Source organism: Apaloderma vittatum, unplaced genomic scaffold (assembly GCF_000703405.1).
Source record: "Apaloderma vittatum isolate BGI_N311 unplaced genomic scaffold, ASM70340v1 scaffold16949, whole genome shotgun sequence".
NCBI classification, from domain to species: domain Eukaryota; kingdom Metazoa; phylum Chordata; class Aves; order Trogoniformes; family Trogonidae; genus Apaloderma; species Apaloderma vittatum.
In genome coordinates, this window is record NW_009735993.1 from 13,701 (window position 1) to 39,285 (window position 25,585).

The 25,585-nt window shown below is 39.8% G+C and overlaps 1 protein-coding gene across 1 annotated transcript in view; it reads left to right on the top strand.

Moving 5' to 3' along the window:
• The first annotated feature begins 4,849 nt into the window (after positions 1–4,849).
• The window catches only part of ITGA2 (integrin, alpha 2 (CD49B, alpha 2 subunit of VLA-2 receptor)), a 34,430-nt gene continuing 13,694 nt past the window's right edge, over positions 4,850–25,585 (top strand). The window contains exons 1-10 of the mRNA XM_009876818.1: positions 4,850–5,139; positions 13,277–13,386; positions 14,548–14,639; positions 18,422–18,536; positions 18,928–19,055; positions 20,206–20,354; positions 21,435–21,585; positions 22,009–22,174; positions 23,954–24,027; positions 25,146–25,284. Coding sequence (XP_009875120.1) covers positions 4,850–5,139; positions 13,277–13,386; positions 14,548–14,639; positions 18,422–18,536; positions 18,928–19,055; positions 20,206–20,354; positions 21,435–21,585; positions 22,009–22,174; positions 23,954–24,027; positions 25,146–25,284 — 1,414 coding nt within the window. The remainder of the gene's footprint in view (positions 5,140–13,276; positions 13,387–14,547; positions 14,640–18,421; positions 18,537–18,927; positions 19,056–20,205; positions 20,355–21,434; positions 21,586–22,008; positions 22,175–23,953; positions 24,028–25,145; positions 25,285–25,585) is intronic.

A 25,585-nucleotide genomic window follows, 5' to 3' on the forward strand; every position in this document is an offset into this window, starting at 1 on the left:
ATTTGACTGTAAATAAAGTGCCAGTTACAGACAGGAAGTGGATTTTTACTTGCCCGACTATTCTCTCATCATAATTGTTAGGTCACAATGCAGAAGTCCATCACCAAAAGCTATTAAAGTCCAGATAGTGAATTAGTTTTCTTTATTTCAAGATTCTTAAATTATCAAAGTTCATTGCCTGAGGGCAGCAACAGATACTGAATCTTGCCAGCTTAGAATATACAGTACTTTGAACCTAGATGGTTCAATGATTGGCCCCCTTTTAATGCATAAGAGACCCTCTTATTCTGGCACAGGCTTAAAATAGGTCTGAAGCAAATTTAGTATTTTCTCTTTTTTTTTTTTTTGGCTACAAGTAGTTGAATTTCTTGCTCTGAATACTGTATTTATATAGAAGTACAAAATAAATAAAAGATGGCCTTAGAGTGTAAGCACTATAAAAGATGGAGGAAAATGGCAGGAAAATGCATTGTATATTGCAGCAAGTATCTATTTGCTAAGCTCCAGCCAAGTAAGATTTGTGTGGAGTAGATCTAAAAATCAAAACCCTGCTAATAATTATAAAAATGCGGAGTTTAAAATTACTGTGATTGAAATATGCTGAAACTATAGCTGATAATGTTTGTGGTGAGTCAGTATATTTGCCATTTTTTCTGCTTTAATTTTGCAAAGCAGTCATGAGTGCAAGGCAAAGCTGATCTGTAACAATACTGCAGATAACAAAAACATGCCTTAAGAGGCTGGAGTTTCTGGTTGCTTTTTTGCTCTTTTCTTCTTGCTGTCCTTTACTAGCTGCCTGTCCAGGAAGTGAGGATGATAGAGGGAATTTTGATGAGAGACCTGTGGTCTGGCAGACACTTTTCTCATTAGTGCAAGTAGAAATTGTTGCCCTCAAAGACTAGTCTGTTGATGCTGCAGTACTCCAAATGATTAAAAAGAATAAAATCAAGCCCCAGTGGTAAATAGGAAGGGTGGATGAAATGTTTCGGTGAGGAGATAGGGTGGGAAGCTAGAAAGGGAAAAAGAGCATGGCTTCTTGGGCTGGGACAAAGGCTGGACTCGATGATCTTCAAGGTCTCTTCCAGCTGAAACTATTCTATGATTCTCCAACCTGTGATGAGACCCAGAGGAGCTGCAAGGAGCTGAAGCATCCCCAGGCTGGGACAGGCAGTGTCTTTCCTTCTTGGAATCAGCTTCCATCTTGAAGAAGGCAGGACCACAAGAGCAGTCCTGAAAGGTTCAGGGAGGAATGCTGCAGCACCTATGGGATGTCAGGAGTGGAGGTGGATAGGCAACGTGTAACGCAGCACGTTTTGACTCATGTCTGACTTGTCACAATGCCCTAGGGCTATTCGAGCCAGCACAGGACTTCCCTTCAGGTTGTTGGTTGTGACACCTGATCTCTGTATTCAGTTCTGGAAATATTTGCCATGGCCATAGCATTTAATAAAATCCTCACACTGGACAAAATTCGGAAGGTCTTCCATATATTTTCATGGAAATTGGCCAACATACTTAGACAGAAGGTGTTTGGAAATGTTATAGTTTGACCAGTGGTGTGGTTTGCTAATAACTATGTGACAGAGTCCAGACAGTAAGGAATTTTTCCTCTAGATGTTATAGAATCATAGAATGGCCTAGGCTGGAAGGGACCTTAGAGATCATTTAATCCAACCTCCCTGTCGTGGGCAGGGATGCCACCTCTCAACTAGATAGGGCAACACATGGGGACTGAATGGGAATCGAACCCGCGACCTTGGCATTGTCAGCGCCATGCTCAAGCGACTGAGCTATTGGATTTGGAGTAAGACTGGAAATTTTTATTGCTCTAGGGTACTTTTAGCTCTTCATTCAAAAGCTAGGGTGTATTTCCATGTGCACCATATACCTTGAGGAGTTATTCTTCTTCAGTGTTTCCGCGCCAGATGACAGTGCAGCATAGTCTCCTGTGGCCTCTGAGAATCGGGTACAGCTAAATTGCGCTTGATTTCTGACTGAAGATAATCTAAATTGAAGACAAGAGACTCAGAAATAGACCTGGGATGTGGCATGAGCAAAATATTTTGATGAAATGCATGTATATTAGTTCACAAAAGAATACTGGCAATAAGCAATCTCTCTCTCAGCTGCTCTTCTACCACTTCTCAAAACCCAGACTTGAGCTATGAATATATGTAGTTGTGTTTAGTGTCAAAAGTATTGCAAAACACAGAGTGATATGTCTCTACACATTCTTTTCTCCAGCCTTAAATAACATGAGTCAGGAAACATATTTATCTCTAAGGATGTTTCTCAAGGAACTATACTTTTAGCTAAGAGTGATTGCTTGCTTTCCAGAGGCCAGCTGTAGATAGTGGTTGTTTGAAATAACTGATATACGATTTCCTGTTTTGAGTTTGTAGTAAAAAAGTAGTAACTCTGTGAGTCATATTTAGTCTTCTGCTAGTAATGCTTGTGTTTTCAAAGGTTCGAAATTCATTGAAATTTTTCACGTCATGAACTTTGCCTACAAACCTGCAGTCATGATTTTTATGTTCTCACCATGATGTTATTATTGTTATTACTATTGCAGCCAAGCTACTGTGATGGGCTATTTTATGCTGATATAATCCCTGTTAATGCCTCTTCCAGAGCCCATTTTGGGACCTGTAAGAGCGTTATACCAAGAGTAAGCTCTCTTCCTATCAAAACTATAGAAACACTTAGATTTTAAGCTTATATTTTTAAGATACCAAAGGTCAGCACATCCTCCTTAGATGGTGTCTGTTGTAAGGCATTGTCATATAGTCTGCCACTTTACTAAACAATGACTCATACTGAATAACTGTAGTCAGGCATATTTTGTGGGTAGAGCACATAAAACTAATTCTGTCTGGGCACACAGGAAGGAAGGAGAGGTGTATGAGATGTTTTTTTAACCTCTGAGCAGCTTCTTGAACCTGTCTCACCTGGAAACCTCGGGCAGTAACTGCACAGTGCAGCCACAGGTCGTGATTTCTTCTATCACTGCCATTTTTGGAGAGTTGTCAGGTACCCTAAGGTGTTCCTCAGATGGGCTGTAGCTTGTTTCTCAGCCTTAGTCCTTCTTCCTCTGATCTGGGGGAGGAGTTACCTACTCAGGGCTCTTAGGGGACTCCAGCCCTTTTGCTTCCCCTTCAGTAGTGGGCATTCTCCTAGATGTCCACCTACAACTCTTGATCAGAAAGAAATTAGGTCCTTTATGAATGAGGAGTGGGCCCCTATGCCTTGAAAACTCATGATACTTAAGAGCCTTATCCCCAGCCCACACTGCTGATTCCCCCCAAAACGGCGTGGAGTTGCATAACCTTATTCCTAGGTATGCAGTGCCCAATAAAAACCAATTAATACCATGACAGCAAACTGAAGTTTTAGTATTAAGTGTCATGATTTATTAATGCAATTCTAGCTTGCATGTTTGTATTCCTAAGTTTTCCTGTTTGGAAAACTGTTCAGCCTGTTTGGACTGAAAACAAAAGCTTATGGTGTGATAATGAAATGACTCAAAAATGTAGGGTTTCTGAAGTAGGTAATGTGATTTTTGTACCTGTGCTTCAAACATTAGGGTGCAGATAGACACTAGAATAAAAGCAGTATTAGCACTTACAGTCAGTGCATTTTCATTTTAATGAAAACTGGCTGAATGGCCAGGCCCAAAGAGTGGTGGTGAGTGGAGTTAAATCCAGTTGGCAGCCGGTCAGAAAGGATGTTCCTCAGGGCTCAAGATTGAGGCCAGTTCCATTTAATATCTTTATGAGTGATCTTAACAAGAGGATCAAGTGCACCCTCAGTAAGCTTGCAGATGACACCCAGCTGGGCAGGAGTGTTGATCTGCTGGAGGATAGGAAGACTCTGCAAAGGGATCTGGACAGGCTGGATCTATGGGCCAAGGTAGAAAAGGATCTTGGTGTCTTAGCTGACATCTGGCTGAACATGAGCCAGCAGTGTTACCAGGGTGCCAAGAAGACCAGCAGCATCCTGGCCTGTGTCAGCGGTTGTTCCCCTGTATTCAGCTCTGATGAGGCTGCAGCTTGAATCCTGTGTTCAGTTTTGGGCCCCTCACTCCAAGAAAGACATTATGATGCTGCAGTGTGTCCAAAGAAGGGCAACAAAGCCAAAGATGAAGGCTCAAGAGCATGAGTCTTATGAGGAGCAGCTGAGGGAACTGAAGCTGTTCAGCCTGGAGAAAAGGAGGCTGAGGGGAGACCTTATGATTCTACAACTACCTGAAAGGATGCTGTAGTGAGGTGGGGTCAGTCTCTTCTCCCAAGTAACACGTGATAGGACAAGGGGAAATGGCTTCAAGTTGCACCAGGGGAGGTTAGGATTGAGTATTAGGAAAAATTTCTTCACTCGAGGGGTTGTCAGGCATTGGAACAGACCGCCTAGGGAACTGGGTCACCATCCCTGCAAGTATTTAAAAGATATTTAGATGTGGTGCTTAGGGACATGGTTTAGTGGTGGACCTGACATTACTAGGTTAGCAGTTGGACTTGATGATCTTCGAAGTGTTTTCCAACCTAAATGATTCTATGGCGTCCCTGCCCATGACAGGGAGGCTGAATTAAAATGGTCTCTAAGGTCCCTTCCAGCCTAGGCCACTCTGTGATTCTATGATTCTAATGTGCCTCAGCAGGCTGTTGACGTATTTGTCGTGCCATAAGCTTAACTTTGCCTTAAGGTAAAGAAGAATAACAGATGTCTGAATCACATTTCTTGCTTTCCTTCAGCTAAAACATTGTCATTAGTAATGTTGGAACTCCTGTTCAGGCAAACAGCGATAGAGTCATTGATCTCTGTCCACAATATTGTAGAGTGCTAGGCCGGCGTTATGCATGGGCACATGGGTAAAAAGGCTGTTTTCTTCTTGAAAGTGTCAAAGGCTACGTTTTGTTTTCTTCTGTCAGGGGAGCTGGCACAGATGAAGAGCCTTTTTCACTGGCATCAAAATTCTTCTTTAATTGCTTCTGTTCTAACCGTAATCGTTCTGTTAACAGGCATTATTCATAACTGCTGTGAAGCCTACAACGCTGGCCTCCTAGAAGCAAAAATATTTTCTGGTCCGTCAAGAGAGCAGTTTGGATATGCAGTTCAACAGTTTGTAAATGAGCAAGGCAAATGGTAAGCAGATTGAACAGTTTTTTGTATGTCTATTTAAAAGAAAAGATGTTACAACTTGTTTTTTAATAATTCTACATTTTATGCATTATTGTTATACGTAACATATATGTTGGATATTTTTCCATTTTAACATTTTTGAGTTAAAACAAATTATTAGTGCTGGGAAGTTCTAATTAATATTAAAATTAAGTGAACTTAAATTTATATTGTATTGTGTCTAATACAATATTAAGTGTTCACTTCTCAATATCTTCATGTGTAAGATGGCATTTTTGGATGTATATAATAAGAGAGCCCTAGAAAAGGCCTCGTGTCCACTGTATCTCTTTAGCCATAAAATTTGATGTGAAGTCCACTGTTGCCACAACATTGGGCTTGATGACTAATTAGTAAAATATTTTTTCTAGTAAGATTGGTTTCAAAAACTGCTTTAAAATATTAACCCAGAGTAAGCCTCTTTAGTGGAAAACATTGTTTCCTCATCTCAGCAGCCACAAAGCTTAAGGTGTCTTTCATGCCAAGGACTGTATGTCTATAAATAGTTCAGTGGTACTCAGCTACTTTTAAGTGGTTAAGTTTTGTATACATGGTTTTAAGTCTATAGTGTAAAGTCACACAAGTTATAGGGAGGTTGGACTAGATGATCTCTAAGGTCCCTTCCAGCCTATGCCATTCTATGATATACGTTATCATAATCCAAGAAAACTTTTTAGATATGTCATTCTCCATAGATTAAAATGTCAGAACCAAAATAGCCGCAAACTGGCATGTTTGCTTAATTGGTGATGGATGAATAGCAAGTAACTGAACTTTTTTTCAGTAAAAAGAAAGTAAATTGTCAAAATCCTTGGAAATGTGTATGCAAATGTATTTTACAGTTAAAGTTTGGAAAAGTCCATACAAAAATACTGGGGTAAGTGAGCCATTTATGCATAGCCCTCCACAGAGATACTGTGCAGCAGCAATTGGTTGCATATACAAAGATGTAAGACTATCTAGATCTCACGGCATCGCCAGCGTTACAGTGTTTGCCACCAGTGACCAGGAGGCAAAGTAAGATAAGAGCAAAGTGTGTCCTCCGAACTAAGAGCTCAGTGTTTCCTTTCCCTCCTTTGGGTAGGCTTCCAACCTACCCCTGCTCTTTGCCTGATGGTAGCTTCTCACTGTGTGTCTGCCTGTTTTAATTACGTGTTTAGTCACCCATAGGTCAAAGCTTTCTTTTTTTAAATCTTCTGTGTAAAGCCATTGAAGGCGAACATGAATGCCTGCCTGAAGTGAATTGAATGCTTTGGCTTATACATGAAGAAATTATGTCCTGTGTTTTACCCTTCTTATAAGTTTTTCTGTAAGCTTGCAACAGGAGGACTAGGTTCCAGAATTACTCAAGCAATTTATGTTTTGTATTTCCTTGTTTTATTTTTCCTTCTGATATAAAAACTCCACTTCTGATAAAAAACCACCCATTTTCTTGGATAATGTGTAGTGGAGTTTGGGAAAAATGGTACCTTTGGATTAACTTTTCCTATCTTCTCTCAAGTATATGAATACTATAAATCTGGAAACCTTTTTTGTTGATGGCCACTTGGTCATTTGTTCATTCACTGCACAGTGTTTGACCCTAAATCAGGGCAGTTTTATCAGCTCTTGTTCAAGTAACCATGACTTGTTAGAAACTCTTCAGTGAAGAAAAGCTCTTCTCAGTCTCCCTCTCAAAAAATCATTAGACAAGCTTTAAAAAAAGTCAGTCATGTTTTGCTCTCTTGTTCTCCTCATTGCTAGGCTATTTTCTTTTTCTTGGGACAACAGAGCTTTTTCTTGTGTGCTTTATTTAAAAACAGATAAAAACAACAAATTAGCCAAACAACACTCATGCAGAGGCTGCAGTCCATGTGCAGAGCTTCTTGACATGGCTGAAGTAGGAGCGAGATAAACAGTCTGAGATTTGCATAACATCAGGACACTGCTTTCTGTTGGAGGGGAGCATTTATGAATATACATATAAATACATATGCTTTTATGAAGAGACTGTCACTGTTCAGCAAGAATGTGATACGTTTGAAAACTGGGCACAGTGGAGCTGCTCAACACATCAAACACTGCTGGGGTGGCACCTCTCTCCAAGGGAGAGGTTATCCAGCATCTGAGATACAGCAGAAATTTCGTCACTTTGCAGACTTTGCTTCTGTTAATAAGATCAGTTTGTGGTATATTAAATAGAGCTTTAAAAAATTGTCCTGTTCTTTCTCAGAGAGCAGAAAGGAGAGATACAGAAAAAACAGCAGATGCTAGTTATATTATTCAGCTGTATTTCTGTGAGGTGCATCGCTTGAGGCAATAGTGCCATATAAAATGATAAAAAGGAGATTTATTTTTTTTTTTAGAATTGGCACTGCACACATTAATATGCTATTGCTTTTGTTTGTAGATGAGTTCAGGGAGAAGAGGGAAGACAGTTCAACCAGGAGTGCAGGGCTATAGAGGGGGCTGGTATGTGTTGGGAAGCCATGACACAAACCAGCAAGGGAGCCCTTTTTGTGTAGAGTCAGATGATCCAGAATAATTGGACGCTGGTCTGGTGTGCATTGATGGGCATTGATGGCATGTGATGCTCATAAATAAGGACAAACTTGCACAGCTCAAGCTTTTCATGATGTTTGGTGGGAATTTCAAAACAGGAGCTCTTTAATGAACTCAAGGAAAATTGTGAACACCAAAAAACCTCATCAATTAGAAAAGTTCAACCAGTCCACCACACAAGTAATTAGCCACAACAGAAACATCTTTCAGTTTACGCTCTGGTTCTCCCTGTCATGAGATCATCTGCATTTGAACATTAAATTGAGACCAAATTCTCTGCTATTTTATAAACGTAATCTTCTAGAAAGGCGGCTTGTACCCTGTTAAGTTCATCTTGAATGTGTATGCCCTGAGCAGCAGCTGATAGTACATTCTCCAAAGATAACAACACTTACTCCATGCTGAGATTTGGTTTTATATCTTTGTCAGTTGGGGAGTCCGAATAGCTATTAAATGGGTAGCTTTTTTGTACCCATATGTGTCCTCAGTCTGTGAATACATCCCACAACAGAACTGAAATCAGTCTGCTGTTGAGGTACCGTTTGGTACCAAGTTGCAGCACCTTGCTCAGTTCTGTCTGCATGCTTAGGATTTGGAATTCATGAATTTTGTTTTGGAATTTATCTTATGGGATTTCTCTTTTAAAAAACACTTTGTTTCATTCCATATCGTGTGAGTAATGACACTTTAGTATGCATTGCCTGTACTGATTTATCACATAATCATCGCACTACTAAATAGTTCTTAAAACTCACTGCATATTGCTCACTAGTTGTCAAAGCGCAACAGCGTTTCTCATTAAGTGGTGTGTTGCCTCTTCAGACTAATAAGATATTTTGCTGAAAAGACATATTTCTGCAGCAACTTCTGTTGAAATCAATACATTTTCAAAGCCTCCTGATTTTAATGAGGAGGGTAATTTCTGCCAACTTGTCTTTTGAACAAAATGCTGCCATTGTTACAGCTCCATCTTTTCAGTGCCAGTGCTGCTAACGTTGAGTTCTTTGCCCAGCTTTTGCTTCTCTCGACTGAATGCCCTACAGTTTGCCTTTTTCCTGCTTGGAGGAGCAGCTTTGGCTCCCTTCTTCTAGGCCTTTCAAGTTTGTCAGTCAAACTCACTTGCCATAGCTCACTGTTGTTCCTGAAGTCTTGAGTCTTTTGTTCAAAGGATCAAAAGTTTTTAGATGGTGATAAGGTGTGCAGGGAAGCACCTATAAGAATGAAGGGTTTTCTAGTCTTCATACCTATTCATTGCTTCCTGTAATTCTAGGGAAAAGGGCCAGATGATTTAAGAGGTCCTTTCTACTTTTATTTTCCTATTTCCTGTTAGCTATCTTTGTGCTTAATAAAACACACTAAAGAACAAGTGCATGAAAATTAAAAAAAAAAAAAGAAACCAGAAAACATTAAATGTGCTCTGACAACAGCTGGGAATTCAGCCCTTCACCATGAATTCTGGTTTTGTTTTCTGCTACATCACACTTTGCCAGTTACTAGCTTTGTCATGGTGTAATTTCCCAGAAATAATTCCTGTTGCACTTTGATCTGCCACTCCTGCAGCCTGTGTGGTATTGCTGCTGAACTTTATTTGACTTCATGTAGTTCCATGGCTTTGTATACAGTGTTGAAGACCGATTAAGAAGTGGAATAATAAAATCAGTGGCAATATTACATGCCGATCACTATAGTGACAGCCTACAAGGACACATAAGGATGTTTTGTAAAAATAAATATTTAACTTATGGCTGAAAAAGACACTAAATTAATACACTCTACATGATACAGTTTATTTGGAAACAAGTGTTTTCAAGTATTCTAGTACTCATTTCTTGCATTCTTTCCTGATACATCCTGTTTCATCACTCTTCTTCATGTGCATCCTGTTTAATGTCAGTAAAAAATATTTTTCTAGTTAGCAGGATCCTAGCCAGATATGCTCTTGCTTTCTTCACTTTTGATGTTTCAGAAAGATACATACACGTTTTCCCAGAGTGGTATTATGTAACTCTACTGTAATGATTTCTGATAATTTTCAAAGGCAAGTAGGACTTGCTGATTCTAATACAGATTAAAGCTAATATTAAGCTTGAGTAAGGCTCAGGATGCAAGAGAAATAATAATTATTTCCTAGGACCTTTAAGATTGTCAATTAAAAGTAGAGGGCTAGGCTACGCAGAATCCGGTTAATAGCTTTTTCTAAGGAGCTTATTGATGGCTGGTTAGAGTAGTTATGTCAAATAAGGGAAGGGATTTAATAGCTCTGTTCGTTTCTGAGTATCACAGTGTCAGCAGTAGTCAGTTCTAAGTGTTAAATTCTGTGTATGGAGTGGCATTTTTTCGGCCTACAGCATAGTTACAGCAATGAAGTTCACGGGCCCTGCAACACTACAGGGAAGGTTAATACAGCAAAGGGGAAGGTAGTAAAGTAACTTCCAGTAAAGCATAAGGAGTGAGCTAAACAAAAGACAAAATCAAGTTTGTTTTGGCCACAGCTGAGAGGAGGAGAATGCCTTTTTCTAAACTTTGCAGATAATGTTTGTCTCTAGTTTATGCCAATGGCAAGGGTGAGTATTGGAGCTGGGCTTGGAGTTAGGCTTGGATTTGGGGACAGCTGTGGCTCCTTCTCTCGTTCCCACTCTGTGAGTGAAACTGTGTGCTTGGGGGCTCAGGACAGCTGCAGAGCGATACCAGTGCAGCATGAAAGTTTTCGGTGACTTTCATGACTATACAGAGTGGTGCAGGGGCTATCTCCACGATCCATTAAGGTCATTCTTTGTACAGTAGCTGTCCTCCTGCAGACACTCAGAAATACATTTTCCTTCTGAAAAACTCAGAAAAAGCATACAAGTATTCATGAAAGTACACAGTGCAATGCTTTACAATTAATCCTGAAAAAATGTTCCAGTTTCAGATGTTACACATGCATTGCTGCCATCCTTTTTAAAACTGTTTTCTATTTCTACAAAAAAAATGTTAGCACTTTCTCTCCTCCATCAGCTCAGTTAGCATTTTATAACTCTAATTAACTCTGTAGTACCTAATAAGGGGGTAGACCGTAACACCATGTATGCCACTTGTCAGTCCCTGTTGATCAGTCCCAGGTCTCTGTGTCACTGCAAATGTTTGCAGGTTTTATCATCTTTAAGCATGTGACCAATGGCAGTAGCTTCTCATGAGCTCTGGTAATTTGATCCTTAGTTATGGTGGTGTTGACTTCCACTGTTCAGAAAAGGCTATAATCTTCAGAAAATAATGAGAAGATCAGAGGTTTCTGATCTGGAAAGGGCAGGTTTCTGATGCTGGAGAGCAGCGTAGGGGAAAGGGACCTGGGGGACCTGGTGGACAGCAGGATGACCATGAGCCAGCAATGTGCCCTCGTGGCCAAGAAAGCCAATGGCATCCTGGGGTGTATTAGAAGGGGAGTAGCTAGTAGGTCGAGAGGTCCTACTGCCCCTCTACTCTGCGCTGTTGAGGCCACATGTGGAATATTGTGTCCAGTTCTGGGCCCCTCAGCTCAAGAGAGACAGGGAACGGCTTGAGAGAGTCCAGCACAGAGCCACAGAGATGATGAAGGGAGTGGAACATCTCCCTTAGGAGGAAAGGCTGAGGGAGCTGGGTCTCTTCAGGTTGGAGAAGAGGAGGCTGAGGGGTGACCTCATTAATGTTTATAAATGTGTCAAGAGGGAGTGTCAGGAGGACAGAGCCACGCTCTTCTCAGTGATGTCCAATGACAGGACAAGGGGCAATACGTACAAGCTGGAACATGGAAGGTTCCGCAAAAATATTAGAAAAACCTTCTTCACTGTGTGGGTGACAGAGCCCTGGCACAGGCTGCCCAGGGAGGTTGTGGAGTTTTCTTCTCTGGAGACTTTCAAAACCCGCCTGGACAGGTTCCTGTGTGACCTACTGTAGGTGATCCTGCTCTGACAGGGGGGCTGGACTGGATGATCTTTTGAGGTCCCTTCCAACCCTTGACATTTTGTGATTCTGTGATTCTGTTTCCTCACAGCTAGTGTAACATACACTGGTTTTATACAGAGAGGTATTTATATGAACCTGAATTGCAGGTTTAGAGATGCTAAAAGTACACAAAATCCTGCTTCTGCTGCCTGCATAATCAGTGTTTTCAACAAGGTAGTTGAGAAGGGGGGTAGGTATTTTTAAAATATTCCTACACATGGAAAGTAGAATCTGAAGTGACCCCAAACCTAGCTGATAGAATATAATTTGTGCTTTTAAGTTTGTGTTTAATTGAGGTGACACAAACTCTTGCTTGTGCATCTAAAATTATGTATTTTTATCGCAGCCATTTTATGCAAACTAATTATAAAACTGCAGCAGTAAAATCATATGATCCCTGGAAAGTTAATATAATAAATATGAATTACTTTGAAGGATAATAGTTTTGTAAAATACTTTCTTTTCATAGTGCAAGGCATTTGCATTAGCTACCTGTAAAATTTTAGAGGATGACATTTTTTCTTATAACAACATATTGACCAACTAAAAAAGATGGTTTCTTACGAATCTCCGTATTTCTTGTCCCATTACTTGTCCTTTTACTGTTCCATAAATGCATTAATTACTACCATAAACTGTTCTGTATCAAAGGAATGCCATGTACCTTCTGAAGGAAATGTCCACAGTTCCTGCTTTCTAGTCAGCCATGTCATTGTTTTCTTATCAACTGAGATCATCTTGCTATGGTCATGCTTTGCCTTATCCTTATTTCACTGCACATTATAATAACTGTATAAAAGAGTCACCTTCTCTTCCAGCCCTACATGGCCATATATTGTCTGGTGGTTTCATTCTCTCAGAGTTCTGTGCTGAAAGATAGGTGTTCTTAAGCTGTATTCCCAGGAGGTGAATTAAACAGTTTTGTAAAGGCTTTCAGATGAAAATAAAGGGGTCTTGAGGAGCAGATATTGGAGGGGAAACCCTATGGCAGACAATGGAATGCGTCAGAGACAGTGAATCACTTCGTATTGTAGCCACAAGTTATCTTAAGTCTTAACTTTCTTGTTCAGGATTAAATATTTCATGCAGCAGACTGTTGTCACCTGCAGTATTTTCTTTCTGACTCAGTGTTGGCAAGGTGTGGTAGTGTTCAAGCTCAGACGCAAGTTGCTGAGCAGATCCTGTAGGAAATGCTTCTTATCAGTTAAAAGGAACTTAACTGAACTTAACTGATAGGATAATAAATTTTTTTGTCTCTCAGTCTCCAATGTATGTATTTCTAAATGTGCATGCGTCTGTATGTATTAGTATCTTTGTGGTATTTCTTCTCACACTGCCACAAAATGTCCCAGCAACTGCGGTACACATGTTTGGGGTAGCCTAATTCCCAGAGGCTTCTCCACTGAAGTTGCCCCTGGTGAATCCAGTGAATTAATTAATGTGCAAGTAAAGCTGCCAAACAGCTCTGAAGAAGACTTCCGAGTGTCTTTGGTGCTGTATATGATAAAAGCTGCTTACCTATTATCTCCAGTGTGTTATGCAATAACGCTGCTGGACTTTTCCAGTATCATAAGACCTAATGAAGCTGCTGTTCCTTTAGGTTATTGGTTGGTTCACCATGGAGTGGTTATCCTGCTAACAGAACTGGGGACATCTATGCATGTCCTGTTGATACATCCAAAACCACATGTAGGAAATTGAATTTACAAGGTAAGTTGTAACAAAGAACGTCTTGCTGCAGTCGTTCTGGTTTTCATTCTTTTTATACCACACCAATTAATTTTATTATATATTTTCTTAATTATCTCTCCACATAGTCTCTATTGTGTGTGTGTGTGAGAGAGAGAGAGAGAGAGAGAGAGAGAGAGAGTGTGTGTGTGTGTGTGTGTGTGTCTGTGATGGAAGGACTCCATGCCAGCTTCTGGTGAGACCCGTGTGTCTTCATGTGACTAAAAAAATGATGCCTGCCACTGGATTTGTGTGAGAGCCGTGGGTGCCCCGGCCTGTGGTACCAGCTGCTGGACCTGCTGGGGTCTCACCATGAGCTACTGGAGCTGTTGGGATCTTTAGCCTCTAGCCATGGGGTGGGAATGCTGTGTGTCTCAAAACCAGGGGCTGGTGCAGCCTATTGGGGGGTGAGTGTCTATATCTTTGCCAAACCAGGGTGGAGGGGTGGTGGGTGGGTGCGTGCGTGTGTGTTCACTAGCAAACTTACTAGCAAACTTCATCAGCCATCCTAGGGTGGCCTCAGGTCCAGGTGTGAGGCAGGTGGGGGGGTCCATGCTGTTGTGCCCAGGGGCACCTGGGAATGTGGAGTGGCTGAGGGACAAGCAGAGGAGTGGATATGAAGCCTTTCCTGCGTCTGTGTGTTTGAAGTATAAAAGGGGATTTGCTGTTGGATACAGTGAAAATACGGGGCAGCCAAGTGTGCTGACATGCCTACTTCATATTTATTGGTGGTGTGGAGCATTTCTGTCCTCCACCTCTCCTTCCAGATTTTTGTCTAAAGGCTGACACTGGATCAGACAGGCCTGGTGTCCTGAAAAATGTAAAAGCAGGTGCTCAGCTGCAACTACTCAGCCAGCCAAAAATACTTAATAGGTACACTGTTTCTTCCTGTCTTTTACCTTAACCTCTCTTGAGGGAAGGCACTCTAAATGGCCAGACTTAATTCATGTCTGTAGTTAACGGTTAGCAAATTTTTGACAAAGATTAGCTTTTGTTTCTTTTGTCTCAGAATTGTATGCAGCCATTTGGAAAAGACGTCTTGGATTCTGAGAACTCAAGCTTTCACGAAGGAATTTTAACTTACTAAATTGCTTCTTCGTCTTACTTACTATTCTGTCATTACATAATTTCTCTTTTTTTCAGCTTTAATAAATATTCCAAATGTGACTGAGATAAAGGAAGACATGAACCTTGGCTTGACTCTGATACAGAACTCAAAAACAGGAGGATTTTTGGTATGTATTGAGGACATATTAAATACGCACAGAAGTTCCTGAGGAGAATGAAGAAACTAGAATTCTCCACATTTTTTGATAAGTCTCAGATGAATGTATTTTATTATGCAGCATACATTAATATATATTTTGTATATTTTAAAATATTCCATCCCACTGTCATTACTTATGGTCCAAAATCAGGGAAATTATGAGTTCTAACCTTTGTCATTTATCTAAATATCCTACGGAAGGGCACGTAATTGAGGATGCTGTAGTTTAAGTCAGGCGACATAGGCAAGAATACTTCCACCACAGACATGTTTAAGGCAGTCTTGTGTAGTTCTGATTATGATTTCAGAAGACAATATGGAATTTCTCCTTCACCGTACACCTTTGTGCAGTGACTGTTCTCCTGAGATGTCAGGAATTCTAGTCTTGTTGATCTGTGATATGTTTTGTTTGGTTGGTGAGCTAGAGGGGGATGCCTTTTGTGTGTGTATATTCTGCAAATCACTCTCCTTGGAACCTGTAAAAGAGGTTTCATAACTGAAAGAGGATTAACACAAGTCTAATAATGGTTTTTTACAACCTTAACTGTAGCCATGAAAACTTGCAGTGTAAGTATATTCCAGTTTGATACATACATTGTAGGTATATGCAGTAATTAAGTGAATAAACTACAGGCTAAAGGGCTTTGAGTCTTAAAGGCTTTGTATTTTTCTGTTACATCCTCCTGGTAATTGCAAAGGCATTCAAATGTTTGTTATCTTCATAGCCCAGTTCACTGAAGTACTTAAAAGTACTTCTGATCCCAACCTTTCCAGCAGCTCTCTTGGAGTTAGTAAAGTTAATCACAACTTCCAAATACAGCAACAATGCTCTTCTTGATTATTGGTTTGAGAAGATAATGATTTAAAAAAATCTTACTCTGTCTCTTGGATAATACCTTTAACTACTGTCAATACTGTCACATGTGTGCCCACTTGTAATTAGTATCAGTAATTGCAGTAATTTAAAGCATCTCATGCAGAAAAATTGTGTTTTCTAATAATATTTGAACTTCTCCCAGTTAAAAAAGAATTTCCTGATCCGTACTTTACTGATTGACTCTCCTTAAATTTCATACAGTAAAAAAACAAAAACAAAAAAAGTTGAATGCTAAGACATGAGCAGTTAGCTGCATCCTTTGTGATGGGAGTTTTTTTCAACATACGGAGGATGGGCCACTGTAGACCTGTGACTCAGCCTCAACAAATACCAAAAAGCCCGATGACTTAGCTATGGCAAGAACTGGACGACAAGCAGAGGCTGCCTGCTCGTAGCTGCAAGCCGCTGCCAGCCAGGACTTTGCTCCGAACTGGCCTCTGTGTCGGGCTCTTTGAGCTCTGCTCAGGGTTTCCTCGTCCTGGCTCGCTGTGCTCCTTCCTCTTGCTCAGCCTCCATCTGAGCTGCATCCCTGGGCTGCTTGGCTGAGCGCTGACCCAGCCTGGCACGTCCGTGGCTCTGAAGTTCTGTGGGCTCGGGTATTTTGATGCCATGTGGTTGCTTCCCACAGGTATTGAGGCACTTCTTTCCACACACTCACTACATTTTTCTGAGGCATGCTTAGTCCTGTTGGAAAGGTGCTTAAGAATTTCACTGATGGTTAATAATTTTTCTTTTTCCGGATTTCTGATCTAAGTTTTAATCAGTTTGTTCTCCCAGCAGTACTGTGCCTTTACTTGAAAGGAACAGGTTCCATCTCCCTACGTGCAAAATCTGCCTTCTGTATTTAACACTCCACAATGGTTCTCCTTTGTCCTCCACTTTGCTAAACCAACAGGTTTTTTTGCTGAAAAGTGCTTTTTGAAAAACACCTCTCTTGAACATGAACGACTAGATCTACACTGTATTCCACATGAGTCTTTGCAAGGCATTTTGTAGCGCATTTGGTATTTTTATGTCTCGACTGCAAATGTGTTTTGTCATGCATCTTTAGGTCATACTTGCTTTGCGTGCTGACTGCATGCTTATGGCCACCCTGAAATCAGGCAGTGCCTGATCCGTCTGCTTCTTTCTCTTTGACTCCATGAGCTCTAAGTTTATGTCCACATTTCTTAACATTAGCCTTTAAGGGCAAGTCTATGCTCATTTCTAATACTCCACCTTTCAAGTTCATCCATTTTTGGTATGTTTTTTTCCCCTGCATTAATGACAGAGATTTCTAACTGTAACAGTGCTAGAGCACTAGAACTTTTTTCCTTTTTTTAAAAAAAGGTGAAGGTGAAAGTTTATTAGAACATTTCTATTTTTTTGCTCCAAGACAAACATCACAATTTTGAGTTACCACCACTGCAGAAAAAAACAACTTTAGAATTGGAAAATGAGAATTTTAATTAAAAAATAACTTTAAAGACTAGTACCTCTCCTCCAGCTTCATAGTTACCAATGTACCTCTCACCTCTGTAAATAATCTTCTTTTCCAGTAAAACTAACCAAGCCTCATGTAGCAGCTAAAAAGAGTACTTATCTCAAGATAATATAACAAAGATAGTCTTGTTTGGAAAATCTGCTGTCTTGTCAAATGCATTAGGATAGTTTGATGTGGTCTACCATTGGTAAACCAGCATGTCATTTAGCTCATTTTGCATTTGCTTCTGTCTTTAATTACCGTTTTTTCGATAGTTTGAGAAAAGAGTAAGGGTGTGCTGTCCAATCTCCTTTCTCATCCGAGATGGAGATGGTGCATTTTCTGCTTCCCAGGCTTTCCTTACTGGATAGTCCATCAGAAAGTACATTTGATGAAGCTATCATTTCTTTCAATATTTTTGGACAGAAGTTACGTAGATGTTATGATTTTTTCTCGAGTTCCTAACATGATTTTCTTTTTAAAAAATCCTCCCCCCCTAAATATCCTTATGACAAGAGGTTATGGTTTTTCCTTAAGTGCCTAACCTATCTTACAAAAAATCCACTTCCTCAAATATGCTCATAAGATACTGTTTCACTGTCTTTTTTGTCTAGGTGTTTCTGTACCTATCCTTCTAATATCAGAGTTGTGGCTGTCATGCCACCAGCTGCTTGATCAAGGTGAAAATGTTTCTACAGAGATCATTTTCAGCAAACAAGCAACGTTATTTTCCCCAAAAGGCAATGAAACTCATAACTGAGGGGTACATGAGGCTGTCGCCAAACTTCTAGCTGCAGCTAAATAGGACATTGCATACTGTAAGACTGCACCCTCGCTGGAGATGGATGAAATTTAACTTGTAGATGTTTTGGCCAAGTGAATATCCCTTGGCAACAAGGCTTCTTAAATTAATAAATGTGTGTGTGTACCTGTAGACACTGGTCACAGTCGGACATAACCGCAAGTAAAGCTTTTCTCTGTCTTTCCACCATGCTCATGCCTCTGATGCCACCTACTGGTTACTGGAAATACTTCTCTAGTCGCTTGTAGGTGATGTGCAAATGCCAGAACTGGTTTTAAACCGAGAGTTTGTAGAGGGGGTGTCTTAAAGGAGCACAGATTCCTTGCAGACCAAGTCACACAAGCCCTAGATGTTACAGCTGCACATAGGCTGGAGGGGCCAGCTTGCAGAAGAAGGCACTGGGATGATGGTAAATAGAAAATCCTTCCAATGAGGAAGTCAGTGAAAGGGGTTACACTGTCACTGTGATTGCAAGGGATTTGATCTCGTAACCCAAGGGGGCTCTTCTGATCCTATATATCTTAGTTCTGCTTTTTGTGCTTTTGTATATGGATACAGTGAGACAACTGTCTGCTATTGTCACCGTTTCTTTTTGTTGTTATTTTTAAGACTTGTGGTCCCTTGTGGGCACAGCAGTGTGGAAGCCAATACTATGCAACAGGAGTCTGTTCTGAAATCAGTCCAAGTTTCCAGATCCTGAGAAGCTTTTCTCCTGCTGTTCAAAGTAAGGCAACACATACAAAACAGATTCAATTAAAAAAACCAAAACAACAAACATACCAAATGAAATCAAGATATGTTGTGCCAGGGACTCTTAATTTAGGATTTGAAAAAAAAAAGTGTGTATGCAAAAAGCAAAGTTCTATGATTCACATATAAATACTGAGAAATTGTGATCCAATGCTGATAGGAATATGGACTCACTCCTCTGAATTTGGAGGGATTGTACCAGCACAAGTGCAAAATCTGCATATGCTTCTAGGCATTTTGGCAAAACCTTCCTGATCTGAAGTGTTGCCTACATGAGACTGAAATCCCTTTAGTTTTAGATGAAGAGCTGTAAGTATATTGAGACTGAAAGTGCATTTAATGTCCATTTTTTATTTTTATTTTAGAGTGTTCCTCTGTCATAGATATTGTGGTGGTTTGTGACGAGTCAAACAGCATTTACCCCTGGGATGCAGTGCGAGCGTTTTTGAAAAAATTTGTGCAAGGCTTAGACATAGGCCTTGACAAAACCCAGGTAAGTCAAAGACGTCTTTGAGAAAGATCAACCAAAAAAAAAGGCAATGGTTTTTATCAGCAATTTTGAAGGACGCTAAGTATGCTTTAGCATAACTACACTGCTTCCCCCAAAGTCACAGATTATGTGATTGTCCTGTACCTTTCAGTTTTGTTTTTCTAATCTTACAGTCAACCTATTTCAGAAGGTGTTAGTAATTTGATTCAAAACATAAACCAACTGAAATACTAGTCCAGTTAATATCTAAGGCAATCAGATCTCTTTCATGCATTAGGTGTAAAAGTAATTAAAATACAGTCTATGGGGATATGGTAACAGTAGAACAGGGTGGGGTTTTTTATGAACTTTTCATACGGCTCTTACTTTGCAACTGCTGCATGTTTAGAATAGGAGATTTTCCTGCTTGGTTACTGTCTGATCTTTGAGTTATTTTTTTCCTTTTAATTTGCTGATGGGAAGGTAAATTTTATCGCCTTTTTTTTTTTTTTAAACATTTTCTGTTTTTGCAGTTGTCAATTTTCCATAACAGTTCTGGGAGCAAAGACTGGGGCACTGGAAATCTGTCTCCCAAAGGCTGCCTTCTTCCTTGGGCTACTTTGGAAGTGAGGTGCTTAAAAGCTAGGCTTTCACCTCAATCCTTTCTGAACCTCATCTTTAGCATCTTCTCTTTTTTTCTTTCCTACTAAATCTACATCTTAGCATATGTCTTTGGCTTCACCTGTATTAAAAATAAATAAAGTTTGCAGTGTTGTCAAGTAACTAACCTGTAGGATTTCCTTAGAAGAGGTGCTTGGGGAGATTTAGGTGCTGTCAGCTGGTAGAATTTCTGTTATTTTCTCATTTTTCCCAGAGCTCCCTTGGTTGTTGCTGGCACTCAGCTCTTCCAGAAGTAACCAAGCAAACATTTAATGCCTATTCTTTCAGATTGTTTTCATTAACATATTGTAGTCCGTAATAAATGACATACGGTGCAATTGCATTTTAGCTTTCTCTGCTTTCCAAATGTTAATATTAATTGTTTTTATATGTGTTGAAAGAAAATTATAACCCCACGTGCATCTGTAGATGTTTTACTCCAATCTGATAAATCAGTAAGCATCATGATTCTATATAACTGAATGTAATCTGACATAATCTCTTTATTGCATAGGTGGGTTTAATTCAGTATGCTAATGATCCCCGTGTAGTGTTCAACTTGAATACATATCAAACAAAGGAGGCGGTTGTTAAAGCAATGGAGGAAACATATCAGAAGGGAGGAGATCTCACTAATACTTTCAAAGCCATTGATAATGCAAGGTAAAACATATGGATGATTACTTTTCATCTATTGTGATGTATCTTACAAGGCAATGAGCACATGGTGAATTTCATTCCCACTGGGAGTGCACACGCTCAGGGCCTCTGAGGAGATTCCTAGTGCCAAGCAGAATCCTTCAGGTATATTTACAGTGCCCGATGCAGAACAGTACAGGGGTACATCGGGTAGACTTGCCAGGAAGCATGTCTTTAACTATTTGGTTAAAATCCACTCTAGTGTAAAATTGCTGTGGCCCAGCAGAGCCATTTGGGCCATCACAGATATCTAAACACGACAGCACATTGGGCCCTGTGGACAAGCTTTTAGGAAAGATACAAAACCATTAAAAGAAGTAATGTTTATCCGAGGATTTAGCGGACCAGTAACATTCGTGTTTGCATGTCAGGCTTTTGTTGAATGCAGAGAGAAGTTTGTAACTGCAACACCAGCAGCATGAAAAATAGGAAAAACTTAGAGCAATGTGCTGTGACTCCCTATACAAACTAGGTCTTCTTCTCAATAGGAAGATGCTGTTTTGCAGCTGAGTCAAGGACAAGACTAGGCTAAAATACATGCTGAATAAAACGGCCTTGAAAATGTTGTTTAGGAACAGGCACAAGCCTTCACTGGAGTTGATATCTGCAGTAGTATTGAGGAACTTGTTATTAATACTCTTCCCCTTTTGTTTGAACTTGGTGGAGCCAATTCCTGATTACTCGGGTGTTACAAAACATTAATAGTTCTGACCAAAACCCCTGTTTATATAGAAACGTTTATACAGAAAAATACTGTTTTCCCTGGAATGTACATTTCTATCAGAAATACTATCCAGTCCTACCCATTTGGATTTTTGGTTTTTTTTCTACTTCCTTTATTACATTTCTGGTGTCTCTTTGAGCAGTGCTTTAAGAAGAAGCTATCAGGAGCATAACTGAAAATTCTTACTGCAGATTGTTAATTTACAAATAAAAAAGCACTGCAGATGAACCTTGCTGTAAGTCAGTGATGGACATATTTGTTACAGTACATATACAGAGCTCCATCCATTTTAAATTGATGTGATAAATTTCTTACAACAGGCAGTATGCCTTCTCACCTGAATCAGGAGGACGCCCAACAGCCACAAAAGTAATGGTTGTTGTGACAGATGGTGAATCGCATGATGGCTCCAACTTGAAAACAGTGATAGGTAAATGCAATGAAGACAATATAACCAGATTTGGCATTGCTGTAAGTAATATTGTAATTACCTATATTACTGCAATTTTTGAAAGATCATCTGGTTGTGTATGTAGTGAAGTGCATGTTCTATATGTAAGTTATGTATAATTCATGCATTGTTACACTGATGAGACTAAAACGAGTTGAAATTAATCTTTATGAATTAGTTAAATACTAGTCGTCTTTAACTGGCTGAAAAAGAGAACCCATATGACCTGAGCAACTTCAGTGGTTTTCTCCTTTGCCTTGGTTTATCTATTTTTCCTGTCTGAATGGTCCTTTGTATAGGAATACAGTCTAATATGCAATTCAGTAATATGAATGAAAGTGATTTTTTTAATATGTAGAATATTTACTGAGATAAAACAGAAGGAAATGGAGTAACACGGTGATTTCCTTCACTTCTGCCATTTTGCTCTTTTTTTGCTCAAGGTTTTGGGATATTTAATCAGGCATACACTTGATACTAAAAACTTAATTAAAGAGATCAAAGGAATTGCCAGTCATCCAACAGACAAGTACTTCTTTAATGTGTCATCTGAGGCTGCACTACTTGAAGAAGCAGGAACGCTTGGAGAGCGCATTTTTAGTGTAGAAGGTAAAATACTCAATGTCTCTGAAAAATTGTGTCAGATTCTCCCAGCTGATGACCTAAGGATTTTATTTAACTTCACCTTAGTGTAGCACTATGAACACAAGGGGCAGCTGGAGCTGCAGGCAGCTCGCCAGCAGGGCTCTGGTTTGCTGAAAGTTTCAGTCAAGCCATGCGTTTCAGGCATCCACTGGTGGCTTTTCGATATGCATCCAAATGTATTTGGAGCTATTACCACCAGAGGAGTAAAGGTATCTTTATGCTTGTCAGAGTGACCTGTGTAAATGCTGAGCAAGTGTAAATTTAAAAAGCAAATTAGACTAGGTTGCTGATTGCAGAACTGAAAAGCTACAGTAGTGCAATACATGTGGCACCTCCCAGGCTCCATCCATCCCTAGCACAGAATCATAGAATCGTAGAATTGTACAGCTGTAAGAGACCTTGAAGGTCATCGAGTCCAGCCTTTGTCCCAGCCCTATCCACCTACTAAACTGTGTCCCCCCAACGCAACATCCACCCATGTCTTAAACACTTCCAGGGATGGCAACTCAACCACATCCCTGGGCAGCCTGTTCCAATGCCTGACCACCCTTTCAGTAAAGAAATTCTTCCTAATATACAGCCTGAACCTACCCTGGTGCCATTTAAATCCATTTCCCTTCCTCCTCTCACTCACCACTAGGGAGAACAGACCAGCTCCCACCTCTCTACAACCTCCCTTCAGGTAGCTGTAGAGAGCAATGAGGTCTCTGCTCAATCTCCTCCAGGCTAAATAGCCCCAGATCCCTCAGCCTTTCCTCATATGACTTGCGTTCTAAGCCCTTTACCAGCTCAGTAGCCCGACTCTGTGCCCTCTCCAGCACCTCAGTGTCCCTCTTGTAGTGAGGGGCCCAACATCACCCACAGTCCTCTGCATACTGTTTGGGGGAAGGTGCTGTAAAGGCAACTCTGACTTGGGGGTGCTTTGTCCCACCCAAAAGCAAGATTTTTAAAGTCAAATTCAGACCTTGCTCAGACTTACCGCCTGCCCTCAGCTCTCCCTAAGGAGCTTTTCATGGCTGCAACCTTCCTGCGCTCAGGATGAAAGCTTCCCTTCTCTTTTCATCTCCTTCTATTACCGGGCCCGTGCTGCTAAGCAAGTCAAAGGGATCGGTTGAGCTCCCCCTCTTGGGTTTGCTGAGTACTTCTGTTGAATGCACAGTACTTGAGTCCCATCCGTCTGATTTAAGAAATCATAGAATCATGGAATGCATTGGGCTGGAAGGGACCTTTGAAAGTCATCTAGTCCAGCTCCCCTGTGGTGAGCAGGGACATCTTTAACTAGATATTCCTGGATGTCACAGTATTTTTCAAGGTAGTTATAACATAAGTCCTATATGACAATAAACATTCATATTCTGTTTGAAATTTGTGAATATGCAGTTACTAAAGCTCCGAATTTCAGTGTGTTATTAGTGCCTCATAGGAAACAAAAAAAAGAGGTTAGCCACAGTGACAAAACTGTGCAGACCGATTCAGGCCATCTTCATCCTTCTGGCTTTTTTTGGTAGGGATTCGTAGCATGGTGGCTCCACATTGCAATCTGTCATTAAATCCTCCAGATATTCTGTAGTTTGTCAGCTCTCAGATTTCTGTTGCTCGTAAATGTTGTAAATGCTTTAGCAGACCTTGTGGATCTGGAAAAAGTAACATACGGTCCCTGTGTAGCTACACTCAGAGGTAGCAAGATTGCATCTCTTGTGTGGTTCTATAGGATTAACCACGTGTGAATATTTGTTTTACCAGGTACAGATCAAGGTGATACATTCCAAATGGAAATGTCACAAGTGGGCTTCAGTGCATATTACTCACAAAAAAAGGTACATGAAGTTAAGTATTTAATGGTATGAGTAGATGCAGTTATATAGACATGAATGCTTAGAATTGCAACAAAATAAGAAAATAATACTGATGAAACACAAGGACCAATTTTAAGATTTTTACAAGCAGGAGAACGTCCAATTATCTTCTTTTTTTTAAAAAATTGAATACCACAAAATTACTTCTAATACATGGTGTATATCTCTAAAATGAAAAAATATATATTAATATGTGAAGTAAGTTTCTTTAGTGTCATAGTTTTAATATGTATTAATCCAATTATTTCAGTGATTTCTGAGTTCATGTAGCATGAAAAATTCAGTTGCTCCAAGTTAGTTTTGCAGTTGAATAACTCAGAAGAATTGAAGGCACATTGTAAAGCTCGTATATTTCTAAGCAGTCACCAAGATATAGACGAAGTCTGAAGGGAATTTGTCTAATATTTATAAAGTTATTTGTTTAAGGCATATTTTACTTAGAAATTAGAAAGAATAATAAAGAATGTGGTTTTAATTTTTGTATAAATTGAAGTTTTAATATACCAAGCACTTGATGCTAGGAAATGACAAACTTTAAGAAAGATATGGCGCTTTCTTCAGGAAAACTACACATCATATTTTTACCGCAATTTTCTGTAACAGTATCTCAGTTTAGTAAAGAATTTTAATAATTTAAATGATTTAAACTATGTTTGTTTTCTGTGTACAAGTCTAAGATTATTTTATAGTAGGCCATATTAATTTGGATTTTTGATTTACCTGTTCTCTCAAGGACATCTCTTTACTTAGATAATGGAATTTTGTATCTTTTTCCATCAGCTTTTATGTGCTGTCACTGGTATTTTTGCTGTCAAAAAGGAGACTTCAGCTTTTTTCTTAGATTTTTCTTATCACCCCCTCTTTGAGTAGAGGGGTGATAATCCCTCTTAATAAGGTGGTAAAGTCCTGAATATAAGTGGTAGCTCTATCAGCAGCTCAGGTCAATTGTTGGCAGTCATTAGACTGTATACTGCTGCCTTAAACACAATGATGTAGGAAATTATGTGTAGTAACTCCAGCTTTGCTTACACTTTTTCTAAAACAAGTAGTCCTAAAATGTTTATTTTTATTTTTTAAAGGATGTTCTGGTGCTAGGTGCTGTTGGGGCCTATGACTGGAGTGGAACAGTAGTTCAGGAGTCTTCAGATGGAGTCACCACCTTTCCAAGTCATGTGTTTGAGAAGATTCTACAGGACAGAAATCATAGCTCTTATCTAGGTAAAGGGCTGAAATACAAATCTGGAAATGTACCAGATGTTTATGAAGATATTAAAGAACTTTAAAAATTCAGCTCCAGCCAGACTTCTGTTAAAAACTGATTTAAGAAAATGACAAAAAATTTGCATCCCAGAAGATTTTATTTCTGGTCAAGAGTTCATTGAATGAAATCTTTTTTGTGTTCATGAAATTCTACTCAATGGTGACCTGAAGAGAAAATCATGCTTTATCACAGAGGCATAAGAAGTCGTGGGATTTGAAAAGGCTGTTTAGTGTATTGTATTGGTCATTATGGGTACCT